At 42.8% G+C, this 24,397-nt stretch overlaps 1 protein-coding gene across 21 annotated transcripts in view; it reads left to right on the top strand.

Moving 5' to 3' along the window:
• Nucleotides 1-363: 363 nt before the first annotated feature.
• The window catches only part of nrxn1a (neurexin 1a), a 56,954-nt gene continuing 32,920 nt past the window's right edge, over nt 364-24,397 (top strand). For 7 of the 21 annotated variants that reach the window (XM_058621851.1, XM_058621847.1, XM_058621849.1 and 4 more), the window contains exons 1-7: nt 364-708; nt 1,698-3,114; nt 7,964-7,981; nt 8,747-8,776; nt 20,142-20,443; nt 21,531-21,554; nt 23,395-23,556. In XM_058621851.1, the coding sequence (XP_058477834.1) occupies nt 2,382-3,114; nt 7,964-7,981; nt 8,747-8,776; nt 20,142-20,443; nt 21,531-21,554; nt 23,395-23,556 (1,269 nt within the window). In that variant the 5' untranslated portion in view covers nt 364-708; nt 1,698-2,381. The remainder of the gene's footprint in view (nt 709-1,697; nt 3,115-7,963; nt 7,982-8,746; nt 8,777-20,141; nt 20,444-21,530; nt 21,555-23,394; nt 23,557-24,397) is intronic. The other 14 variants (XM_058621856.1, XM_058621859.1, XM_058621843.1 and 11 more) reach the window with 5 other exon arrangements.

The following is a 24,397-nucleotide window of genomic DNA, read 5'->3' as shown; positions in this document are numbered from 1 at the left end:
AGAAGAGAAAGAAAAAGGGAAAAATAACAGAAATCTCATGTGTTCTACTTTTCACCACCACTGTAGTTCACCGTGGCCTGCGTTCGTTTCACCTGATCCTGCAGCGCGACACAGGTTAAGGCCACCGCGGCTGTCACTCACGGATTTAATCATTCGGATGTTTCCCCGGTTCTCGCTTTATTTTCTGCGTCCGGTAATTGCGTTTGAGATTCGTGCGGGCGGTGAGTGTGCGCTGTCCAAGGTGCTGCAGCAGCGCGCGGCCCCGCCCATACTCAAGAACTCACCCCATCTCCCTCTGCTCTCTCTCTTTCCCTTACACACACACACACTTTCTCTTGACCACGTGACGCTCCCTCTGCCGAGTCTCGCGGAGAGCATCAGACTGCACCTTTTCCTCCTCAAGAGAACGGAGAGAGAGAGACATTGAGCCAGAGAGAGAGAGTGAGCGCGCGCACATGAGGGAGAGATCGAGAGAAGGAGAGCGAGAGATAGAAAGAAAGAGAGAGAGAGAGAGAGAGAGAGAGAGAGAGAGCAGGAGCACCTAGTCGCCTGGAGGCGAACCTGTGATAATTTTGTTTCTGTCCGGTAGACTGGCTCCATCTACCACCGGGCGCGGGGCTGCTCTCTCGCGGCGTCCACATTCTCATAAATGGGAAGGGAAATCGATGAGTCGCGCGCGGCACTGTTGCCACGGGACCACAGGATGAGGTAGGTCGCTTTTTCCCCCAGCCTTTATATGCCTGTATTAGGACATTTGTGTTTCATTAACCGCGGGGTGAGGCTGTTACCTGGACACGTCTGATCATCAATTAAAAACAAGCAAATAAATAAATGAACAGTAACTGCGGGTTAGCTAAGCTGTAGTTAAGTACTAAAGCGCAACCGATGACACATGATTCCCCGGTGTAGTCGCAGGAGAAAAAATGGAGAGGAGGTATGGCCGCAAATCGACAATCGATATTTCAACCGCATTCATTCACCCCGTCTATCAATAACTGTGATGCCGCCGCGTTGCGCCTTTTCACAGGCTCCAGACTCGGTGAAGAATGCTGGATATGTAGTTCGCTTTGCAGTCGCTGCGTGTTTGTGTGTCTGTGTGTTTGTGTGTGCGAACGTGTCCGGTTGTTGGAGAGAAAAAAAGAGCCCACGGAGCCGTTAATTCGATAAAGCGCGAGGCGGTTTGAGTCATTCGCCGCAGCGCGCACCGCTGCTGCCGCTCTTTGTGATGAAGCTAACTGAATTTTAGACGGTCGCGCGAAGTGCCCGCGCCGTTTACCGCTATTACCTCTATTTATAAGAAGATAAAGTAAAAAAGAAAGAAAGAAAGAAAGTTGTTTGCCAATGTATATTTCAGAATAACGTCAAGTATTACACGGTAAGTGCTCGTGCGTAATGGGGCAGGCACCCTAATAAAAATCTGCGGTATGAAAAGGTGTTGTTTGTTTGTGCGCGCGCATGCCTGCACTGTATGTATTCAGCTGAAGTCAGTGGTGTGAGTCAAACGCTTTATTGTGTGTGAAGTGTGTTCACAGACGGGCCTGTCCAACGTGTGCGCGAGCGTGCGTGCGTGCGTAAAATGCACGAGAAAGAGTAATTTGAGAATAATAGCAGACTGGGTTTGTGTATGCTGTGTCTGTCTGTCGGTGTATGTGTGTGTGTGACCCTGGTTGATTGTGCCGTCTCTGTTCTCTCTGTAGGTCGCTGGAGAGAGTGATGACGCGGCAGTGAGAAACACACATACCTCACTCTTGCACACATGCATGCACGCACACACACACATATTTGCCCACACACACTTTTAGTCTTGCCCTACTAAGACAGGGAGGAGGGGGAGAAAATACTGCTATGACGGTGTCATTTCTCTCCATTACCGGTGTGTGAGCCACACACACATCCACACACACTCCTACACCTACTCTGTGGGGAGTTGTCTCCACAGGGGATAAGGCCCTATCTAGGGCACAAAGATGAAGTTCACATCCTATCCATCAAGTATCTAGCACTCACACAGATGCTCACATAAATACACACACCTGGAATCTCATGTCAGAAGTGAAGAATGAAAGACTGAATGGAGAGAAAAGACATTGTACACCTCAGAGAAGCTGCAGACACCAGGCCAAGACCAAAAATGATGTCACAAGTTTGCTAAAAAGACAGAGGGAGCTTCTGTTTGACCCCCCTCCTTCACTGGAACTGTACCACAAAGGATCCTCACTTTTGAAAGAGCACTACCAAGATAGCAAGGTGAACCTGTGGCACCTAGAGTGTTCTTCAAAGTGTCCTACAGTTGTCGCCATGAGCTGTAGGCTACAGGGAACAGCCCAGCTCTAGCCTCTATCCCCTCTTGTGTGTAAGAGAGAGAGAGAGCAAGTGTGTGCATGAGTGTAATGGCGGTGTGTGTTTGGGTGGCAGCCCCGCTGCTCTTCCTCGGGCTGTGCCTATGCAGCGTGGGGGGCCAGGCCCAAGGGGAGGTTCTGGAGTTCGGAGGGGTGTCCAGCCAGTGGGGACGGTTCCCAGTGTGGAACGCCTGCTGTGAGAGTGTGTTGAGCTTCAGCCTGCGGACTCACAGCCAGGAGGGCCTACTGCTCTACCTGGATGACGAGGGCTTCTGTGACTTCCTGGAGCTGCTGCTTCTCCATGGCCACCTGCATCTGCGTTTCTCCATCTTCTGTGCTGAGCCGGCCGAGCTGCAGTCAGGTGTGGCGGTGAGTGACGGGCGGTGGCACGCAGTGCGTGTCAAGCGGGACTGGAGGAACACCTCTTTGGAGGTGGATGGGCGGCTGGAGGGTTGGGCAGAAGTGAAGAGCAAAAGAAGAGACATGACTGTGTTCAGCCACACCTACATGGGCGGGATAACACCAGACCTTCACTCCTCACCTTTGCGTCTCACTTCGCCTTCGGTGCGGGAACATCCCGCCCTCCGTGGCTGGATCACGGCAGTGAGCATCAACGGGTCACTCGTGATGCTGGATAGCTCGGAGGGCGTCATAGTAACGGCAGGCTGTGGGCCGGACCACCAGTGCCAGAACGGAGGGGTGTGCAGCGTGGTCAACGACCAGGCCATCTGCGACTGCTCGGACACCGGCTACCAAGGCAATGACTGCAGCGAAGGTAAGGCCCAGAACCATGCTGACCCATCATTTACATCTCATCCTTTACATACATAAACACACACACCCAAATCCACACATGCACACACAGTTACCCTTGTGGAAACATACATCCAATTTCCAACCACCAGCCCTTTTGGTCTAGACATCTATTTTTCATTCACACCTTCACAGCTGCCTTCAGTTGGTGTGTATGGACCTGCAGCCTTCACAAACAGTGCAAGACATGCATACTGATTATGTTTGGTATTGATTTTTGATGGCTGCCAATTTAGCATGTACCTCCAGCACTGGGAGCTTAAGACTTCTCTCAACAAGCACAATCAGTGTAGTGGAGCAGGAGCTGAGAGTTGGAGGACAGCTGTTTTTGCAGCTTTGCTGCAATCGGACTATGAAGCTTGTTGACTATGGAGAGATGTGAGAGATGTTCCCCCGAAACTCTTCGACTGTTACAGCTTTGAAAAGGCTCAGCTGGTGTGCTTGACAAAACATAATAACCATATGGATCCATTATGGATGTGGCTGTTGGCTCTTGTTGAGAGACTTTATTTGGAAATAGGCTGGAAATCAGTGGTTGTTACATAGCTGACACCTGGCTGCCTGCATTAATGGATTTGCATTGATTCTATATGGCCTTCACAGGTACCATACATAGGGTGTTGAAATGAAGCATGTACAATCAATCGCCATTAATCTGAACAGTTTACAGCCTGTTAAGATGCTCTGTGTGTGCGAGTGGATGTGAGTGTGTATACGATGTGTTTTTTGTGTCTGTGTTCTGCATTACAAAGAAGCAAAAAAGCGTCAGTTGTACTCTGTAGATAGAACAGAAAATAATGTAAATGTCTTAGTGGATGAGCAAAATAAGGAAGCAATGCTTTCTCATCCCTTATTAAAACTGCCAAATAATAAAAATACAAGTGTCAATATACAGTGCAGTGTAATGACAGCAATTACAAGAAGGAAACAGCTGCTTAATGAACTCAGTTACCTTGTTATGGCCAGGACTGCAAAAGCTATAATTTCCTCCCACTTAGCTGTGTATGTTTCCAGATTTGCTTCCAGTTTATTTTCAGAGCAATTCTGCATTCTTTATTAATAGCTCTCTAAAATATGTTTTGCTTTATTGTTTTGTGTGTCAAAGACACTGTTCAGCTATACCCCAGCAATTGACACAAATACATCTGCCAAAATGGCAGAGTGGCCTTGCCGTCGACCATTTCTCAACAACCTGACCTCACATCTCACCCACCCAGCACCACTGCCAGGATCACACCTCCCTTTTGACCACCCACCATATTACACTATAGCAATTAGTGGACAGTGGGATGACTTAGGTTACCATGGAGACAGGACTAATAGGGAGACCTTATGTCAGGATTGCGTCTCTGTTCTTGCTCTTCCTGCCTTCCTTCATACTTGCATTCCTGAGCTTCAGCCTCCAGCTCTGCCTCATCACTTAGTGGCTTCTGGCGTCACGTCCACTGCATTTACATGTCTGTAGTGGTGAGTGTGTGCAAGTTTGTATGTTTAAGTACGGCGGGCATCCTTAGAGCAACAACGACTGTCTTGACCACTGTTCCTCATTTTCCAAAGTAGTGCATTATGCTCACTTGTGCTGAAATGATTTGTTGACTGACTGAGAAATAGTCAGATAATGTATTACTCTGGTAGACGCTGATTATTTTTCTCAACAAAGACAAAACCAAACATTTTCAAATGTTTTCCAAATTGTGACTATGTGCCTGCTTATTTTTGTTTTTAAATATTGAAAAATTAATATTTTTGCCGTTTGGACTGTTTGTCAGACAAAACATTCATTAAAGACCTGTGGTCTGTGATATAGCCATATGCTGTACATCAGGGAAATGTGCAAAAAAGAAGGCAGTTCGTGCAACATTACGGATTACAAATGCCGCAAAACACCAAAGAAGAAGAAGATTAATCAAAAATAATTGACAGGTTGATTGGCAATGCAGCCAGTGATTATGTGCTACACAAGTGCTTGCTGCTGCACGTTGGCCGTCATTCAGGAGAATTCTACATGATCCACGTCAGTCTAATCCAACGTGCTGTGATGTTGATGGTTAGTGCACAGTGGGAGACACGGCACACACAATATCTGCACAAACACGTCACACAAAAGTGTTCACACCATGTGAAGAATTGAGCCCAGCATTAGTAACATAACTGCTGAGGTACCTAAAAGCAGCGTAGCTCTACATGGTAAATGGGGGGGATACAGACATTTTGCATAAAGGCTCTCACCAGGTAATAATACCAGCTTTAGACTGCCACTTTGTCGCCTAACAAGAGGCTACTTATACCTTTTATATTTGTGGAGATGGACTCACATATTAGCTGTGAGTGATGCCAAATGTTGCTGTACAAGAATCATTTTATTTTCTCCTGGCAGCAGTGGCCGGTGTCGTTAATGGCAGTCTCATTAAATGGCTCCAGTTTGCAGGTCTGCTTGGATTGATGTACATGGGCTGGGCAGTGCCGATTTCCCAGCATGTGAAATCGTACACTGCTTGAATAAATAAATGCCAAATTCTGCATCAAGTTAAAAACAGTGTTCTTGGGTTGAATTTTGCTCTGACACTGAAACGGAAAACAAAGATCCCTTCTAGCTCCCTCCTAAATATTTGGCATGTACGAGTAGTTTCAGTCTGGTATTTCACCAGCGTCTTCTTGGTTTCTCCCATACACATTTCAAAGTGAAGGCAGAAATAGCTGCAGGGTTTAGAGTATGTTGTTAGATGATATTGAGAGTAGCTTAATGACTTCAAGGTTATTTCATGTCTTTTCTTCAGTTGCTCTCTGATAACAGATTCAAAGGAAGAAACTTTTCCACTGACTGACAGCTTTTCATATTGAAACAAACAGCAGGGGCCAGTAAACAAATAGATGAACCACGGAAAACATGTCAGGAAGGCTATTTCCAAAACTTGCCACTTCTCCTGAACTTCTCTACTTTGTGATCATCAACCTCAGGGAACAAATCCAAGATACAGAGAGGACAAATTATGTACTTTGTAACTGCAGTGTTGTGGTATATATATATATATATATATATATATATACACATATACTTCTACCACGGCTCAATTTGCTCTTTTTCAAGTTGATCTGACAAGATGCCAAATCAAGAAGATATCTCCAACCTCAGGATCCTCAGGCTGAGCTAATATCCATGCATCAACATCAATCCCAGTGAATACTGCATATCAACTTGTATTTTGTCAAAAGAAATCTCTCAGATGCAGTGAGAAGCAGCTGGAAAAGAAAACCCAAAGGTTGTATTTGAGTGAAATTAAGTGGATGGCAGGGAGGTAGGGAGGATGAACCCATCTCAAAATTCCTCTTTAATTTAAGAGAAAAAGTATGAAATGTTAACTGCATGTGATGGAGCCATACTTACCTCGTTCAAAATTAAATAAAGCATTGGAGTCCAGACTGTGCCAGGTAAAAAGATGCATCTCTCATGTGGCACCTTGAAAATACTGCGTTATTTTGAACCTAGCAACTTCACTAAATCTGTACAATAAAGACAAAAGTGATATGTTATGAAACACTTTCTGCCTGAGGAAAACATGAATCCTTAGGACTTTTAAAAAGCCAGAAATGGGAGATTTAGCTGTGGCAGTGCTGGTTTCCTTACTTGTTTATGATTACTTAGTATCTTCAGCACTCTATAATGATCCACTTTTATTAACTCTCCTATTTTTTGCAGATTTGTGGCAAGCTTAGGGAAAATTTGTTATGTTATATTATATTGTTATTTGCTGCGAGCATTTTCTGTCCAGAAAAAAATATATTTACTACTTCTACTATAGCACTGTGAAGAAAACGCTCTGCATGAAGCTCATTGATATGTCAGATTTGGTGGAAAAAAGATATTGAAACTTTAGCTGCTGTAAATGAAGACGTTGAGTCGGATTATGCATATATGTAATTACTGTCAAAGCCATTCTGCTCTCCAGTGAAGACACGGTGAACCTGGCTTGTTAGGCCTGGCCTGGCCTGCATTGTCCTTGAGGGCACATCGCTGTTAGCATGCTAATGGATCCACCTGTTTCTGCCATGCTATAAGCACAAGGGCAAAGGCAAGGGAACTCAAATAAGCAGAGTAGATATACACACACACACACACACATTCACAAAGACACACAGACATGCACTCTCTCCACTCTCCAAGTATTGAACCACACATATGCATCTTGTTTTCCTGCATTGCTAATCCATCCCTACATGTTTATCCGGCTATTTCATACCATTACTTCTGACATATTCAATCAATGTTTGTGTGAGAGAAAGACTGTGTGTGTGTGTGTGTGTATGTGAGTATGCGCGTGTATGTGTGTTGCATGCTGTCGGGGGGGGCTCTGGGGAGAGGAAGGAGCAGAAAGGTAAGTTTTGGGGTAAACGGCTCTTGAATCCAAACGTACAGGTAGGAATGTGAATGTATATCTACTGCTATGGCCCCTCCACCTCCAGTATCTACACGTGCGGTTGTGTGTGTGTATTTGTACACATGTGAAGTCATAAAGAGAGAGTGTGTGTGTGCGTGGAGATCTTAAATGCTGCTGTGTGCGTGTGTGTATATATACAGTAAATATGCATACTGTATATATGTACATATAAACATAGACAAGGCTCAGATTTGGCTACCAGTGCAGCATGGTATCCATTGAGACGTTTGTGTGGACTTTTGCATGTATGTTACCACAGTAACCTTGGACGGATGTGCATGTACAGTAAGTAGCCATGGTAACCCAAGGGCTGAGCATGCACGTTAATGAATGTCTGTCTCTCTCTCCCCTCGCCTGGCTGCGGTACCTTTCCAGAGTACAGCTACACTCCAGGTAGGTTGTACTATCTATCGATCTACCTGTCTACCTATCTATCTATCTATCTATCCATCACTTTATCTGTACATTTATGCTTATATTTGAGTTTCTTGACCTGCCCATTTTTATATTTAATCATCTCTATCTTTGCCTTTTTAAATTTAATTCCCCTTAACCCACGTCCTTAACTGAATGCTTAGTTACACCTTTATTTAGCTCCATCATCACTTTTTCATCAAGTCATCAATTTCTTTACTATTTTTTTTGCCATTTCTATATTTTATATTTCAGTCTATTCCTCTGCATTCTTCTCTCTGGACTTCATGCTCTCACTGCACATATATACAGTAAAGGTACCCAGCATACATTTGTGTTGGTCTGTGTGGGTATGTAGGGGTTGGTTGCTGATTTCTGGTAAGTACTACATCCCATGTGTGTCATCTGAAGTGGCTCTCGCCTCAAGGTTACGTAGACAAAGAAAAACACGCGCAAATACTGCGGTGTGCAAGCACCTGAGTGCATACCTGTTTGTGCAGGATCACAGACTAGTATGAGTACGTTTACATTTTTTTTAGGCATTTTAAATCATTTAGATCTCTCTCTCACACAAACACAAACACACAGAGAAACAAAGACAGAGAATATAGGACAGCTCCAGTATATGTCACTGACAAAATCTTGTCCTCTATCCCAAAAAACACATATGCACACACAAACATGCACATATTTCATACCCCATGATCCTTTGCTATGCTGACTGTGCTCTTGTTTTCCTTTAAGGTCTGGCACACCTGATGATTGGCGACCAAGGTATGGCCCCCCTCTTACCTCACTTCCTGTTGTCCTCTGCTATTACCATCATCTTTTACCTCCTCACCCCACACTCACAACTCCCTGTATCCCTCCCCCACTTCATTTATCACCTGGCGCGGGAGGAAGTTGTCTCTCTAGGCACTGAACTAAGGTCAGTTTTGCAAATATCTTCTCATTAAGAATGGTGCCATTTGGTCACACCAGAAATTCTGTTTTATTTTTTAACTCAACCGCTGTCTTTGGCATTTGCAAAGGATTAATTTAGATAAATTACTTGAAATATGTTGATTTAACAGTTTTCAAGACAGTGATGAGCCAGAGAGCAACTTCAGCTGAGATATATACTGTAATCATGGCTGCTGATGTGGGCGGGCTTAACGGGAGGGAGTAGCGGCTGTAGCTTGATGTCGCTTGGCTGGGTTAGACCTGGCAGGTCTCCTGCAGGTCATGGAAATGGAGCTATGGGCCGACTGACTGACCAACTCCATGGATGGTTTGATTTGGTCTTTACTCTTCCACCTCATCTCATTTTTCATCTGTATGTTAGCGTTTGACTGAGGGTGTGTGTGTGTGTGTGTGCATATGTGCTTTTGCATCCGGGTTTGAATCAATGACTGTGGCAGTTTTCAAAGGAACAGCCATGCACATTCATCCATTGCTTTTCACTGGCTTCCAGCATGTCTTGCTCTGCGTCACTGGTCCTCAAGTTGGCTCCAGCTCACACACTGCGAGTGCATGTGATTCTGTACAGATGTTCCTGCAGTGTATGAAAGCAATGCTGTTATATCTCAACACCCAAGTTGTGCAATGTTTTTAAACACAGCCCAAAGCCAAGTGCCAGTGCTCTGACCATTGAGAAGTGTTTAAAATGCCATCCATGTCTTTTTGCCCCCTCTCTCCTTTTATTCTTTCTTTGCTTCCTTTACTGCCCTCTTTATCTGTTTGGAACACCACCCTCTGTGAATGTAGGAAAACTCAGAGGTACCCCCATCCCTGATTTTAGTTATTTCATTTTATTTTCCATATGTGACATGGCTGATGGGCTGTTCTGGTTGGTTTGAAGGTTTTATGTAATCTTGTACTCATAGTACAGAAAACCTTTCGAGCTTTAACTTCTTCTTTTTTGCGGTTGCCACCAAATTGCAATGTTTCATTTTTGGTAAGGTAAGCTGCTAATGCATGTGTGTGCAAGTGTAATCATACTTGTGCATGTGTGCCAGTGAATAGGAGCTCTGACCTATGGTGCTCTTGAAAAATCTGAAGGTAGGTGCGGCTTGATTGGTCGACTCTGCATGACGCTGATGAATGCAGTGATTGGCCCACATGAAGACAGGCTCGGCTGTGACGGGCTGATCTGCATCTATTGTGCCGATCTTTGATTGGACGAGAGGGTACATGATGACAGCTAAAATGGCTTTTGCAACAAGGCTGCCATGTGTTCAGTGAATTGTGCAATTGTGCTGTGTAAGTGCCAGATTTTCTGCCCTAAAATGTCTGCCATGAATCATCCAGGTGGCAGTGAGGCTTTAATTACTTCATCTGGCTTATGTACAGAATTTTAAATCACCTACTTAAGAAGTGACACATATTAACATATGTTTCCAGCATGTATTTAGTGTATTTGTGTATAGTGGATGCCCCAACTATTACAGGTGTTTAGATTGTGATAGGCTGGAAGTAGAATGGTAGCTGTTTGTTTGTCCTTTATTATTTTTTCAAACCTTTGAAGTCTCTGTCAGAAATTCCACACATGAATAAAATCAGTGTGTGTGTGTGTTTGCTCAGCATACTGAGATGTAAAGGCTGTCAAATGGTACAGACGAAGCCTAGCTTAGGTTAGCTCAGCGTAAAGAGGCTTTTTGAGGAGTCCACAAAGCTGAAATGAGTTTCTTTGAGGGGGTGGACTGGGTGTTGGGTGGTGTGTCTTAGAAAGATATATAAAGTGTGTGTGTGTGAGTGTGCAAGTGTGTGGTGGAGAAATTGAGAAAAAGAGACTGTGCCTGTGAGAGTAGAGCTAAAGGAATGAATGATAGAGGGAGCAGAGTGGGAAAGAGGAAGCGAGGGAAGATAAAGTGAGTTGTCTTCTCCCCTGTGATGTAGAGCAACTGCCTGTATCTGCAAAGGGACAGCGGTGCTCCTGTCTGCCCCCTCGCCAGCCCAGTGATTCTCCAAGGGACATCAGCCCTGATAGGGAACCATGGACCTTTCCCCTCCTCCATAAAACACAACTATCACTCTCCCTGGAAACCATATCCACAGATCACTAATCACTTTGAGTGGGTGAAAATGCACGAATTGTGAAGGGAAGAAAGAACAGAGGAAGCGAAATTGGATTTTCATAAGTATCCAGCAGCCAAAGGAAGAGGGGGAAATTTTTTGTAGTATTGAGCAGCAAAATCTGGATAAAGAAAGTGCTTAAAGTCAAGTAGCAGATTTTTCACTCTTTCTTCTCTGGCTAAGAGTGGGGCCGTAAACAGTTGAGTGAATTAGAGAGTGTAGGTTCTGAATGAGATGGAGGAATGACTCTGGCAGTGACACTTGCTTATGATATTTATCCATATGTTTATTTCAGCCTTGAGTAGGGTTGTCTGGCTAATAATGGTTGTTTGTCTGCATGTCCAATGTTCTCGATATCAGTCCAACAATCTGTGCACAGCATAGACAAGCGGTCAGCCTCGCTTGAAGTGACCTTTACACATGCACGTACGTGAACAGGTGGACTAGCAAACACAGCCTCTCCCGCTCTCACTCACACACACACACACAAACCCGCACAAATAATAACCTTTAGAGAATGCATGCCGAGTAGGTGAGTGTATTCAATGTAAATATGCATGAGTAAGACTGCTTGCACCTATTCTTCATGGTCAGTGGATGAAGAATATGTGTGTGTGAGAGAAGAGTTGTTTGAGTCTGTGTTCAGGGGAGGAGGATTGTGAGTCATCGTTTGTGACTCATAAAGCGTTGGCAATCAAAGAGGCTCATTTTAACACATTGTCTCAGTATGAAAACACACAGATGGACACACACGTTCATTGTTACATTCTTTGAATTTCTGTTAATTGTCTCTTGTTTTATTTTTTGCCCCTCCACATCTCTTGTACTTTTGCTGGGCATACAAAAAACATGTGAGCCCTTTTCTCACAATCCATTAACACACACACACACACACACACACACAGGCAGAGCGGACGAGCTCCGTGCTGACTCCACCATATGTAGGACTGGGATTGGTAGCATTTGCCAAGACAAGAGAAACCAGTCAGTATTGGTAAAGTAAAACATGTCTCCTACCACTTTCTCATCACCATCTAATAGTCCTGATATATACTGTATATAGCATTGATCTTTTTTATTTTTTTTAAACATTTATCTGATTCAAGTATGCTTCTAAATGTTTCAAAAAATGAATCAGTAATTCAATAGTCTAATTTAAGAGCGAAGTAGAACTATTGTTTATTTATCAAATAACCTGCTAATTATTATGTTGATCAGCTGGTTCATTGTTTGTCTAATGAATGACAAAATACTGAAAAGTACCCTTTACTATTTATTACACCCCTAACTGATGACTGTTGTAAACACGCCGTAACGTCTATTTTTATTCTGTTATCGACCATTATGAAAAACCTCTAGCAACTTGTGAGAGAAATGTTTTCACTGAATTGCAGAGACTTAACAATTAACTAAATAAATAAATTGAAAACAAAACTAGCCGGATTAATTACTTGGGAAGTTGTTTTACTTTGGCACTTGTTGGTGTACTAAATGAACTATGTGAAGCAAACACACATAAAACAATTTATGTCAGTGTCAAAAGAAATTTGCCAATGTAAAATAGAGATATCAGTACTACCAAAAATTCTGCTGGTAAAATATCACATAAAATATCAACTATCCCTTGAAATATTGACCATAATATGCTTAGCCATTTATCAGTCGCAGTTGTTTATAATACTAACATAATGTAGCAAGACGGGCAAGTGAACAGCACCCAACTGGAGGTGAGAGAGCTGCTTGGTGTTAAGAGGCAAGTATCTTGTGATTGGCTTCCTGCCTGAGTGACTGGCATGAATTTGGGTCCTGATGGCCACATCCTGAGCTGTAAAAAAAAACTGTTAATGCTAAAAGTTGTGCCCCCTCCGGCCAACCTCAATTGACAAAGCAATTGCAAACAAAAGTTTTCGCCAAAAGTACAATTTTCCTTGAAATAACCTCTCCAATAATGAAGCTAATTCTGCATCTACTCTGCACTACTAACACCCATTACAATACTATACTACAACACTCATTAATGCTTAACACCCATGCAGTTCTTGTAATGAAAGTCACACCGCGACATACTGAGCTCTACCCCTACGTAATCAAGGAAATACACAGTTACCGTTTTCTCCAAGGGAAATGTGTTGCAATCCCTCTGGTAAATGTATACATTTGCTTGTAATTGTATGCAATTACTATCCCGTTAGCAAGTGCACGCATTAACATTGCGTTCTCTGCCATGCTAATAGGGAGCACACAAAGTCAATGCACCCAGTAATTGCCTAAAAAATAAAATAAAAAGAGACATGAAACGGACTTCCCATTTACAGATGATGAAGGGGAAAGATAGAGCGGACGACGGCTGCGAGTGTGAAGAGGCGGGCGGGAGGAGGGGTGGGCGGGATTGGGTGAAGGAGTGTAGAAAAGTGATGGTGAGAAAAGATAGGGACGTATTCAGAAAGTGGGAAAAGAGAAGTGGAAAGAGAAGGTCGGACGCTTAAGGGACGACAGGAAGGGAGATAAGGCTGCAGTGTTTCTCAGCAGGGGCGTTGCATCTCTCCTTGGGCTCGTCGACTTGACACAGTCTCACGTCAGCCAGGATGGTATTCATCAGTGATGCACACACCTCATCAAACACGACACACATATACACACACACACTCATGCTCTAATACTCCAGGCAAGTTAGTGCTCCAATTGTCTATTACCTGTTCCAGCAATTTCCATTTTGTCTGGGTGGGTACTGAGGTAGTGGCCCAATTGGCGATTCACTTCAGTAACCCATCTTGCATTTCTTTGCTGTTTGCCAAGACCAAACACAAATACAAATGGGTGCACGCACTCACACACGCACACACACACACACACAAGCAGCCGAGCACTGGTTTAATTGTGGCAACTACAGTGACTGAAAAAGTCACAGCTTTCATTAAAAACCTATTACATTACCTTTATGAAAAGAGGTCTTTATGTTGTTATTTGTTAACAACTCCTGCTGTAAGAGTGTTTTATGGGGGGGGGGTGTATACTTGAATTTATTACGTTTTTAGGACCTTTTCTTGCATAAACACTGACTTTGTCAGGACCAGTAGTCCTCATGGAGAACAAAGCCTGGTCCTGATGAGGCAGACAGTGATTTCTGGGGAACTGGTTAAGTTTAGGGCTAAGATTTGGGTAGATTAAAGGTAGGGTTTGGCATTAACTGGTTAGGGTTAACGCTTTGTTCAAGTCAACACAGTGTCCAAAGAAGAATAGCTGCACAGAACTCTGTGTGTGCATGCCTGAGTGGGTGTTTCTTGCGTGCAGATCTGACCACCGTCAGTGTAAGTACATTTAACTTTGTGATTCAGTGTCTGCTACCTTGATGCACGAATGCACATTTTCCCTGATGTATGCTTTTGTGGTCCACCTATACGCATACTGTATGTCCCATAATGCATATAGGTGTGTGTGTATGTGTGAGTGTGTGGATGCCTGAGTGGGTGTATGTGTGTCTAAGAGGGATGAAACTGACTCTGATCTTATCTAGCTTAAGACAAATACACTGTTCTGCCTGCAGACATTGTCATGGAAACAAGCTGGTTTCCCTGGGTACCAAAGAGGCCAAATTCAAGCTGCGGAGAGAGAGAGAGAGACGGCGACAGAAAGATGAGCATAGATAAAAGAAACAAAAGGGGACAAGAAATAAGAGATCAACCGTAATAGCTGTTCATTCTCTTGTCATAAAATGAAATTTAGTTGAATGGGCAATACAAGTTATTATTTAGTTATATTCTATTTGAGTCCCAAAAGCATTCAATTAATATAATAAAGTCAATTGTAATGTGCTTTTACTGTGTTTGAAACAAACAATCAAATTTTTTCTGCTTTATCACAATCAGATAAATATGTTCAGCTTATGAATCGTGACTGGCATCACATTATACGTCGAGCTATAGAAGGGTTTGGTTTTTCTCAGAACAGACTAATTCATTTTCACGAGGCTCTGTGACTGACCGAAAGAGAGGGCACTAATGTGACATGACAGTTGCCAACTGACATAATACTAGAAAAAGATGAAGACGTTAAGAACAAACTAATATTTTGATAATTATTACATATTTCCTATCATCATAAACATACATGTTATCAGATATTTTTAATCAATTAGTAGATTTTATTTTTCAAATGAAAGAACCCAAAGTAGTTTTTTTATATATATTTTAGTCTATTTCTTTGGGTTTGTCACAAAAAAACAAGACATTGTCACATTGGACTTGAAAAACTGCGATGACTGATCACACAGAGAACATAATAATCGACTATGAAAATAAATAACCTTTGATGCACCACAAATCCAGTGCGCCATCCACATTCCTAAAAAACATTCAATTCAAAATGACTATGTTCATAGTCTTACAGTGATTAACCACTTATCAAAGATGACTAATTTTGCTGCAATCAGATAAACAGTTATTTCCATATTAGTTGGGAGTGGATCTTTTTTGACTATTGTAACTCACACTGGGAATGAATTCTTTTGATTTAAGAACAACAACAAAAAGAAGAGTAAGAGCTTAGCACTGCAGACAGCCAATCTGTCACTTGTGTCCTGACAGTAATATCCTCCTCTACAGTATTGCTCCCTTGGCTGTGATGTGATAGCCCAATCAGTTCCAAAGCCAGATGCTGTCTATCAGGGGATAAAGATGGAAACCGCGGTTTTATCCTTTTCGTGCACTTGACTGTGTGGATTCAAACTTAATATGGAGACGACACATATATTAGCATAAATTTACATGCATTTCCTACACCGGTCATCTATCTATATACTGTATGAAAATGTGGTTAATCCACCTGTCGGTTATTAAGGAGGGATGCCTATATGCAAGATGTTTGAGTTTATGCTGTGTGTGTGTGTGTGTGTGTGTATTTGCATGTGTGGACAGTCTGAGAGGGAAGCTGATAGCAGAACTGCATGGTGGGCTAAAAACGAGGTGCGGGGGAATTGCAGTGTGCTATCTCCAGAATGACTTGGTTGCCATGATTGAGGCTTGCTACACAAGGATTTAGATACACCAGCATTTTTTCCTCTTCTTCGTTCTTTCTAGCCATCCATCCCTCGCTCTCTGCCACTCCCTTTCCTTGTCTCTCTTTCTATCCCTCTACCTCTTTTTCACTTTCCCATTTCATGTTCCCTATCTCAGTGAGTCTCTCCAGCTCCCCTTTCTTAGTCCTTCTTTCAAACCTCCCCCACTTGCATCTTTCCTTTTTTCTCCACCCTGCTCCCTCTATCAGGTGCTGTATAATGTAGGCTCCCCTGATGTGCTCCCAGCCTCTATCCGCCATTTTGATTCAGTACAGCTGTCCATGATAATGTACTGTTCGCTCAATCACTCTTTCTCTCTCTTGCCCTCCTTCTCGGTTTTTCTTCCCGGCTCCCCCTCTCCCTGAAACACACACACATGCAGAACCACATTCATATCTGCTGTAGCCACCGCAACGCCAGGTTGCCATGGAAATGTGTGAAACGATGATGAGGAGACCCACGAGAAGAGACAAAGCCATATTAAAACATGCATGCACATGCTGGACGTGCACGCACACACACTCGCCTATACAAACAGCACACACAGGGAAATCACATCAGTGAAGTGATGTGTTTGATCATTGAAGGGGTGGTACAGTTGCAGCTGGTCCCAGCAGCAACCATCAGATCAGTTATTCACTCCCTCTCCCTCTTGCCTCCCCACATATTGCTTTATTCATTAGTGTAGTAGTGTAATGATAGCCTTCAAAGCCTAATGGCAATCACATATTGCATTACATATTTGCCTTTACCCACATACAGCCCGCATAGTGGCATAGTTTGTTCCTATAGCATATTTGCCTGATACACATTCATTTTCTTCTCTTTCCTTTTCCATATTAACTTCTCGCAGCCTCAGTGAGATGAGCATCTGTTTTTCAAGGGAGAGTTAATGAAATGAAAAGCATTCTGAGTCAGAGGCAGCAACTTCAGATAATTATTCTACTTACGATCATTATCATGAGCAATTAAAATGTTTTTTGGAGGTATCTTTTGTCCAGTAAGGAGTCATCACGTTTTCCTTTTATCCAATTCATGGGCTATTAATATGTTCTGCAGTAATGAATATTTGATAATATTAATTGTTTAAAACACACACACACACATATTTGAGGTATACTGGTTAGTCCTAATAAAAAGACATTAACAAGAGTTAAGCAAGCAAAAAGTATAACAATCATAAAACCAGATAATAAAGTTTTAAAATCTTCATGGGGAATTAAATGGCCTAATCGTATGCAATAAAAATAACATTTACTTGCCATTATTTCCTTGTCTCTTACTAACTTAATTTAATCAGGTTATATGATTAAAATGAAGTTTTGCTACAGCGACCTTGGGTTGGGCCTAACATACAAACCAAAGCCAGATGTTGCTATAACTAGTCAAATTCATAAAAAGCATAAGGAAAATAATACTCCAGCATCCCTGACAGATTTCCGCTCTCTCCGTCTCCTTTCCCTTTTTCCATTCCTTCCATTTGTTTTTCTCCCTTGCTTCGCTGTAGTCCTTCATTCCTCTGCCCACCCGCTTTGATCGACAGTGCTCTCCAAAGGATGAAGTGTGACATGTGGTGTGTATGTCAGTGTCTGTCTCACTGTTTACTCTGAGCTAATACTGGCTCACTCCATTTATCTGAGCTACAACAGATCTACTCCAACCTGCCCACTTGAACGTGCGTGTCTGTGGGTTTTTAGGTGCGTCCTTGCACACATCCGTCATCGTGTTTTGTGTCGACCTGATATGCATTCTCCTGGCTGTGTGTGTGTTAGCACAAGGAGAGAGTGTTTGCAGGCCAGAGCTTCCACATCGATGCAGTGATGCTTTATGTGCTCCTGTCTGCTCTAATGACATGTCTGTAAATTAGCAACAGAATGGTGGAGCACCACACTGAAATCTAATGGCACCTCTGTAAATTACTGCTAGAATGCTGTTGGATGGCTGTGTGTGTTCTCATTGTGAACAACTTGGCTCCCTCACCCTACCCTTACTCTGCCACCTCATCTACATTTTTCTACACTTCCGCATGCACACGCGCGTATGCATGATTGTGTTAGCATTTCTGGCTGCTCTTTTCGTGTATGTGTGTGTGTGCCTCTCCTTTCTTCTCGCTCTCGCTCCTCTCAGTAAAGACTAGCCCGAGGCCCCAAGTTGGTAATAGCTTTTCTGACAGCAATACACCAATATTTACAGAGACCAGCACCCACCCACACCCCAACACATTTCATGCACACATAAGAAGCATATACTTGTCCATGCACACGTATCCGCGTTCATATGCTCAGACACAAATTTGCAAACTTTCTTTCTGAGGCATTAAAACGCAAATGCAGATTTGCGCAGCAATTCTTGTAAGGACAAACCATTGAGTTAATCCCAGTTAATGCCTAATCCTAACAATTCAATTTAACCAGTTCCTCTGAAATTAGGTTGTGCCTTGTTAGGACCAGAAAAAGTCCTAAAGATATAACAATACACTGTACACACACACACACACACACACACACATCCTTAATTAAACGGAAAAAAGGAATCACACACTGGAGGAAGCCTCACATGCTGGCAAACAATGTGTTGTTTCTCACTAATATATTGGCCTTCATACTTGTTTTTTTTTGTTTTTTTTCATGCAACAGAATCAAAGAAATACAATTTTGCCACAATTGCTCTTTGAATTGTGACATATCTTGACGTTTTCCTCATTATTCAGTTATATTCAAGAGCAGCTGAATCCATTTCTACTCTCCAGTCTTCGCCTCCCACCACCTCAATAACCTATTACACATCAGATTGTTCATTACATGGTGATCCCACCCACCGCACTTCCCCTCAACCACCACCACCAGCACTGCAACTGTTCTTTTTCTAAGTGTCTGTCTTGCTCCAGCCTTGCATAGTGTGTGTGTGTGTGTGTTAAATTACCCTCCATTCTCCTCATTACCATGAACTACAAAATGGTGGTTATGCCACAGGCTGCATAGAGCATGGAGAAAGAGGCCAACAAGATGTGCGGAGAGGATTGGTGGAGGTGTGAGACATCGAGGTATGGTGATGAGGACAACACAAGAGCGGATGCGGAGGACGGCTGAAGCTTTAGGGGGGAGGGTGTGAAGGAGACAGATAATGTCGCCCCGCTTATGTATGCCAGCACAATAGTACGATCATTTTGTGCACACAGATGTGTGCGTAGGTGTGCATATCTGTTGCTCTCCAGGCTTGCATATATGGACTTGTATGTGTACTTGTATGTCAGTGTGTGAGTATGATGGATAGCAAAACCTTGGTCTTGTGTCCTTGGGGGTCAGAAAGGGTGTGAAGGTAAGTTTCTATTGGCTGTCTCCCTGATATTTTAATTTCCAAACAGCCAATCGTGTCCGCTTTTGCTGCCATGATGCTCAAAGACTGCTGTTCTTGATCTTCATTATCAGTTTTTGCCATGCTTCTCAAAACCTTTCTACACTTGAGTGCTCCCACACATACAAACACACATTCTAGCTTTTGATGAACATCAAAAAATGAGCCGTGTTGTCAAACAAGACCACATCACTTCAGACTGCCAGCACAGCTGTTCTCTCAAAAGAGAGGATGGCAGGTTTCATAACGAGTTTGGAATGCTACAGACTCACGACTGTCTTTCTTGCATCCACACTGTTCTGTTTAATCTCCAACCCACATGAGTGATCAAAGCTTGTTTACACACCACTCTATGGTACGATTAGAGGTATGGAAGGAAGTGCTTCTTCCAAGTGCTGGCAGCAGTGAGGCTTTTGCTTGACAATAGCAACATTTTCAGCATTTTCAACAATATGTTATGTACTGCACATCCAAATCAAATTCCAGGCCCAGTTGAGCTTTTCTTTCTTTATCTTTTTTTAACTGTTGGCTCTGATGAGCACCCACCATTTTATCGTCTTTTATCATATTGTAAAAAAGCAGTGTGGGAAGAAGCAGCAGAGGCAGGATATTATACTAAGCATGAAAATGTTTAACAACAGTGTAATGGATTCTTCCCTTCTTTTTCCTCTCTCTCAGCTCGCGAGGAATATGTCGCCACCTTTAAGGGCTCGGAGTACTTCTGCTATGACCTGTCGCCCAACCCCATCCAGTCTAGCAGTGATGAAATCACCCTCTCTTTCAAGACACTGCAGCGGAACGGCCTGATGCTACACACTGGCAAGTCAGCCGACTATGTCAACCTGGCACTGAAGAACGGTGCCGTGTCACTCGTAATCAACCTCGGATCGGGGGCCTTCGAGGCCTTGGTGGAGCCCGTCAATGGCAAATTTAATGACAACGCCTGGCACGATGTCAAGGTCACCCGCAACCTGAGACAGGTAACCAAACAACAGGAGATGGACGAGTGAGCGACTGAGCACATAGGAGAGGAGAGAGTTACAGTACTGACTCAGTCCATTTGTCTGAGCTAGTTAAAATAGAATTACAACATCAGTCAAAACCTGAAAAGGTCATATGGAGGAACCAAAGTGTATGTATGCAATTATGCGTGTGTGTATTTAAATGTGGGTATCAATGATAATGATAAAATGACAAAAAAAAAATTTAATAACAGTCATTTTGACAGTTATCAAGCAACAAGGACAAATCAGGATAAGTAGCTTTTTGTCTGATTTAGATAATGGAAAGTTAAATATCTTTAGTTTGGGATTTGGACTATTGATTACTAAACAAGAACTTTCCAGAGGTCATATCAAGCTCTGTAAATGTTATGGACAAAATGAGTAATTGATTCATCTGAGATTCAGTTGACAACCATTTCAAAATTGACGGTCATTTGCTATTCCAGCCTTGGTTTTGGTTACTTGTGAAAGAGCCTAAATGTGCATTTCAGTTGTATGGTGAAACACAGTGACTTCTGCAGATGCTTCAGCGGCAGCGAGCAGCTGAACAGACTTAAGTCCACAACAAGAAACTAATCAATGTTAAAGCTATGGTCAGTGGTCTGTTGTCCGACTGCAGTGACGCTGTGGTAGGAAGAAAATACCTGAGGTTTTGGTCTTAGTTTACAGTGTGTTAACCACCAGACCAGCACTGCTTTCAGCACTAGGTGAGTGCTTTTTCAATTGTGTGTGTGAGTGTGTGAGTGTTTGTGTGCGCGTGTGAGAGGATGAGAGTGAACTGGAGAACACCGAGGGTCACTAGCACTCAGGTGCTTGTAACCACCTGTGCCCTTGCCTGTGTGTACTACTAACTTTGACAACTAACTTTACTAACCTGCTACTAAAACTAACAACCATCCATGGAATGATTCATTCTACTAACCTAACCTGTGCCCTTCTCCTAGCGAAACCACTCCAACCAACCTTTTAACGTCACCAGAGGCCTTCTAGCTTTCCTCTTTTTGTTCCCAAAGTTGTTCTGTTCACAGTTTTTTGCTTTCCTTTCTCCCCCTCTTCTACAAAGCACTCAGGCATTGGACACGCTATGGTAAACAAACTCCATTGTTCGGTAGATATCATTCTAATTGTTTCTTAGTTTGGGTTTGCCCCGTGTCTATTTCCTTTTGAACCATAGACATCAAAACTAAACCAATAAAAGGACAAATGCGGTTGGTAATCTTTTATGCTTAAAAAGTCCCCACGTCCTCGTCCTTGCCAACCACTTTTTTTTATTACTTTAAGTCCTCCCTTCCCCCTTTTGTACTTTTTTTTCACTCATCACTATGTGACATGTAGGCGTGTACTGATTAGCTCATGCCTCACCTGCACGCAAATGGCAAGCCCCCTCCTTCCTGCATGGCGTGATTCAGAAACCCTTCCCCTCTCTGTTTGGTCCATAAAATGGATAGAGAGGACCCTCCTTCCCCCCTTTTTCCTTTCTTCTTTTGATTTTGACGTCCTCCACTCTGCCAATGCATGCTCTTCATTGTGCCTATGATTCATTCTGTTCCCTGTTGTTGTTTGTTAACCCACTGTGTCCTCTTTGCCTGTGTTTGCATGCAGAGAGAGGAACAGGCTGCATGGTTATATATTTATGTGTGTGTGTGTGTGTGTGTGTGTGTGCGTGCGTCTCTGTGTGTGTATGTGTGTGTATGTGTGGAATGAGCCATAACCCATCTAACACCTGTGTGTGTGTGTGTATATATATACATCAATTTGTGTGTTTGTCTATATGTCATTCCATATTGACTCGCTGATCTAACAAACTCCCCCCAGACCACATACTAACGAACTAACACCATCATCACAACTCACCCTAACAACACAACAACATAACATCATCACAACTACTAACAACATTGAAACCATTAACCCTAACCTCAGTAACCCCACACAGCTTGCCTGACACCTGTAACACTTGCTGTGGCTGCCAGCAGAGCAGCAACTAACAACTACTAACAAGTAAATACACTAACACCTACTGTATGGCACGACAAAGCATGTGGATACTTTACTAACACCTGCCTGGCTGGGCAAGTTTGCCTAGCAATTACAAACACATCAGTGAGAAAGGAAGATATTATTACAGAGGGGAAGTAAAGAGCTGGGAACCTTTACGGGCAGTCGAACATGGGCATTAATGGACTGTAGAGTATCAAGATGATACTTTTGATTTATGTGTGACTGTGTTGGCTATGTGTGTTAGCTAAATGTGTGCAGCCTATTATGCAACAAAATGAACTAGTTAACTTTCAGGAATATATGCCAGTGTCTTTAAAGGTGGAGCATTAAGGGAAGTTGAAGATTAAGTTAAAAGCATCTTTTGTTTTGAAAAGAGGAAAACCAGATAAAAGATGATAATGATTCATTGTAAGTAGAGGATGGAGCTATCCTTCATAAATGCTTGTTGTTGAGTCAGCACAGTGCAGTGACAGAAGAAATTAATTTGATGTCTGGGTGAGTCAGAATTAACCAATGGTGGCCCTGAAGCTTTGTGTATCAGAAAGTCTAAATCACACACAGGAACGTGTTGACAACAAATGGTAGCTGGAGTAACAGAGTATATCACTTTAACTGCAGGCTGAGTGAGTGAGTGAGTGAGTGGCATTGAGGAGTTCACAGCAAGATATTTTCCAAATGTCGAGGTGTAGCACTACCTAGTGACACTACACAGTTTGCACCAATCCAGTCACATCATTTAAAAAAAAAAAACAGCAGCACAACTGACCACCTCCCGAAACCAATCAGGCCTTTTTCCCACCACTTTGCATACACACTGGTTACAAGACTAACGGGGGCTAATTTGGCTGGTCAGCACCTAGCTAGCGCTTGGCGCTGCTTTTGGTGTGAGTATATAGCGTGTCCTTTCCCTGTGCTTTGTTGTGTAGGTGACCATCTCTGTGGACGGCATCCTGACCACCACAGGCTACACCCAGGAGGACTACACCATGCTGGGCTCTGATGACTTCTTCTATGTGGGAGGAAGCCCTAGCACTGCTGACCTGCCTGGTTCTCCAGTCAGCAATAACTTCATGGGCTGTCTCAAAGAGGTGGGGTTCATGTGTGATATACACAATCATGACACAACTCGTAAAAAAAATTAATTACTCCATTAATTAATTTAGCTCGTTTTAACTACTGTTTAGAGGTATTAATTTAGACAGAATAAGCCGATGACATAACCTCCACATTATAATTTCTTAAAACAGCCAAAAACAATATAATTCCACTGACAGTCTATGAACGATTATATTTTATTATTGCCCTACTCATAAAGTCTCTTCCTGGTTGTACTGTAAGAAATTCGAATTTTACTGTTTTTGTCACTTTCTTTTAGGGGTGGGAAACATAGGGTACCTCACCATACGATATGATACAATATACACAATACCAATACTATCATGACAAAACAATTCTGTGACACAATCAAAGTGAAACTGGAGAAAACAAAACGAGAAGTTGAGAGTGCAGGATTTCTCTACTAATTCACAACATAGAGAACAAAGTGCATAAAGTCTATGTATTGAACATGGATGGAGCATCTCTTAATGCAGCTTTCTCCACCATTATGCCACTGTAAACTCCCTCGTCTTTGGCAAGGTAACCTCCACCCAAGTTTCTCTCATTCATTTGAACAGCACTGCCATAAGGAGATATGCCTGGTGAGTGAAACTGGCAAGGACTGTTTATTTAGCTCCTTAATTTGTTAATTAAAATATCTATATTTGCAATGGCATATTGATTATAGTGCACAAGGAAGGATGACGATACATCACCACATCGATATTTTTGACCCACCCCTACTTTCTATATTTAGCTCTTTCATCCTTATTGTTCCTTTTTTGTCAGGCATCATGGAAACATTTCAAACATTGTCTAATAAAATGCAGA

The sequence above is a fragment of the Solea solea genome, chromosome 21 (assembly GCF_958295425.1).
Source record: "Solea solea chromosome 21, fSolSol10.1, whole genome shotgun sequence".
NCBI lineage: Eukaryota > Metazoa > Chordata > Actinopteri > Pleuronectiformes > Soleidae > Solea > Solea solea.
Note: the sequence above shows the minus strand (reverse complement) of the source record. Positions and strands in the feature narration are given on the sequence as shown.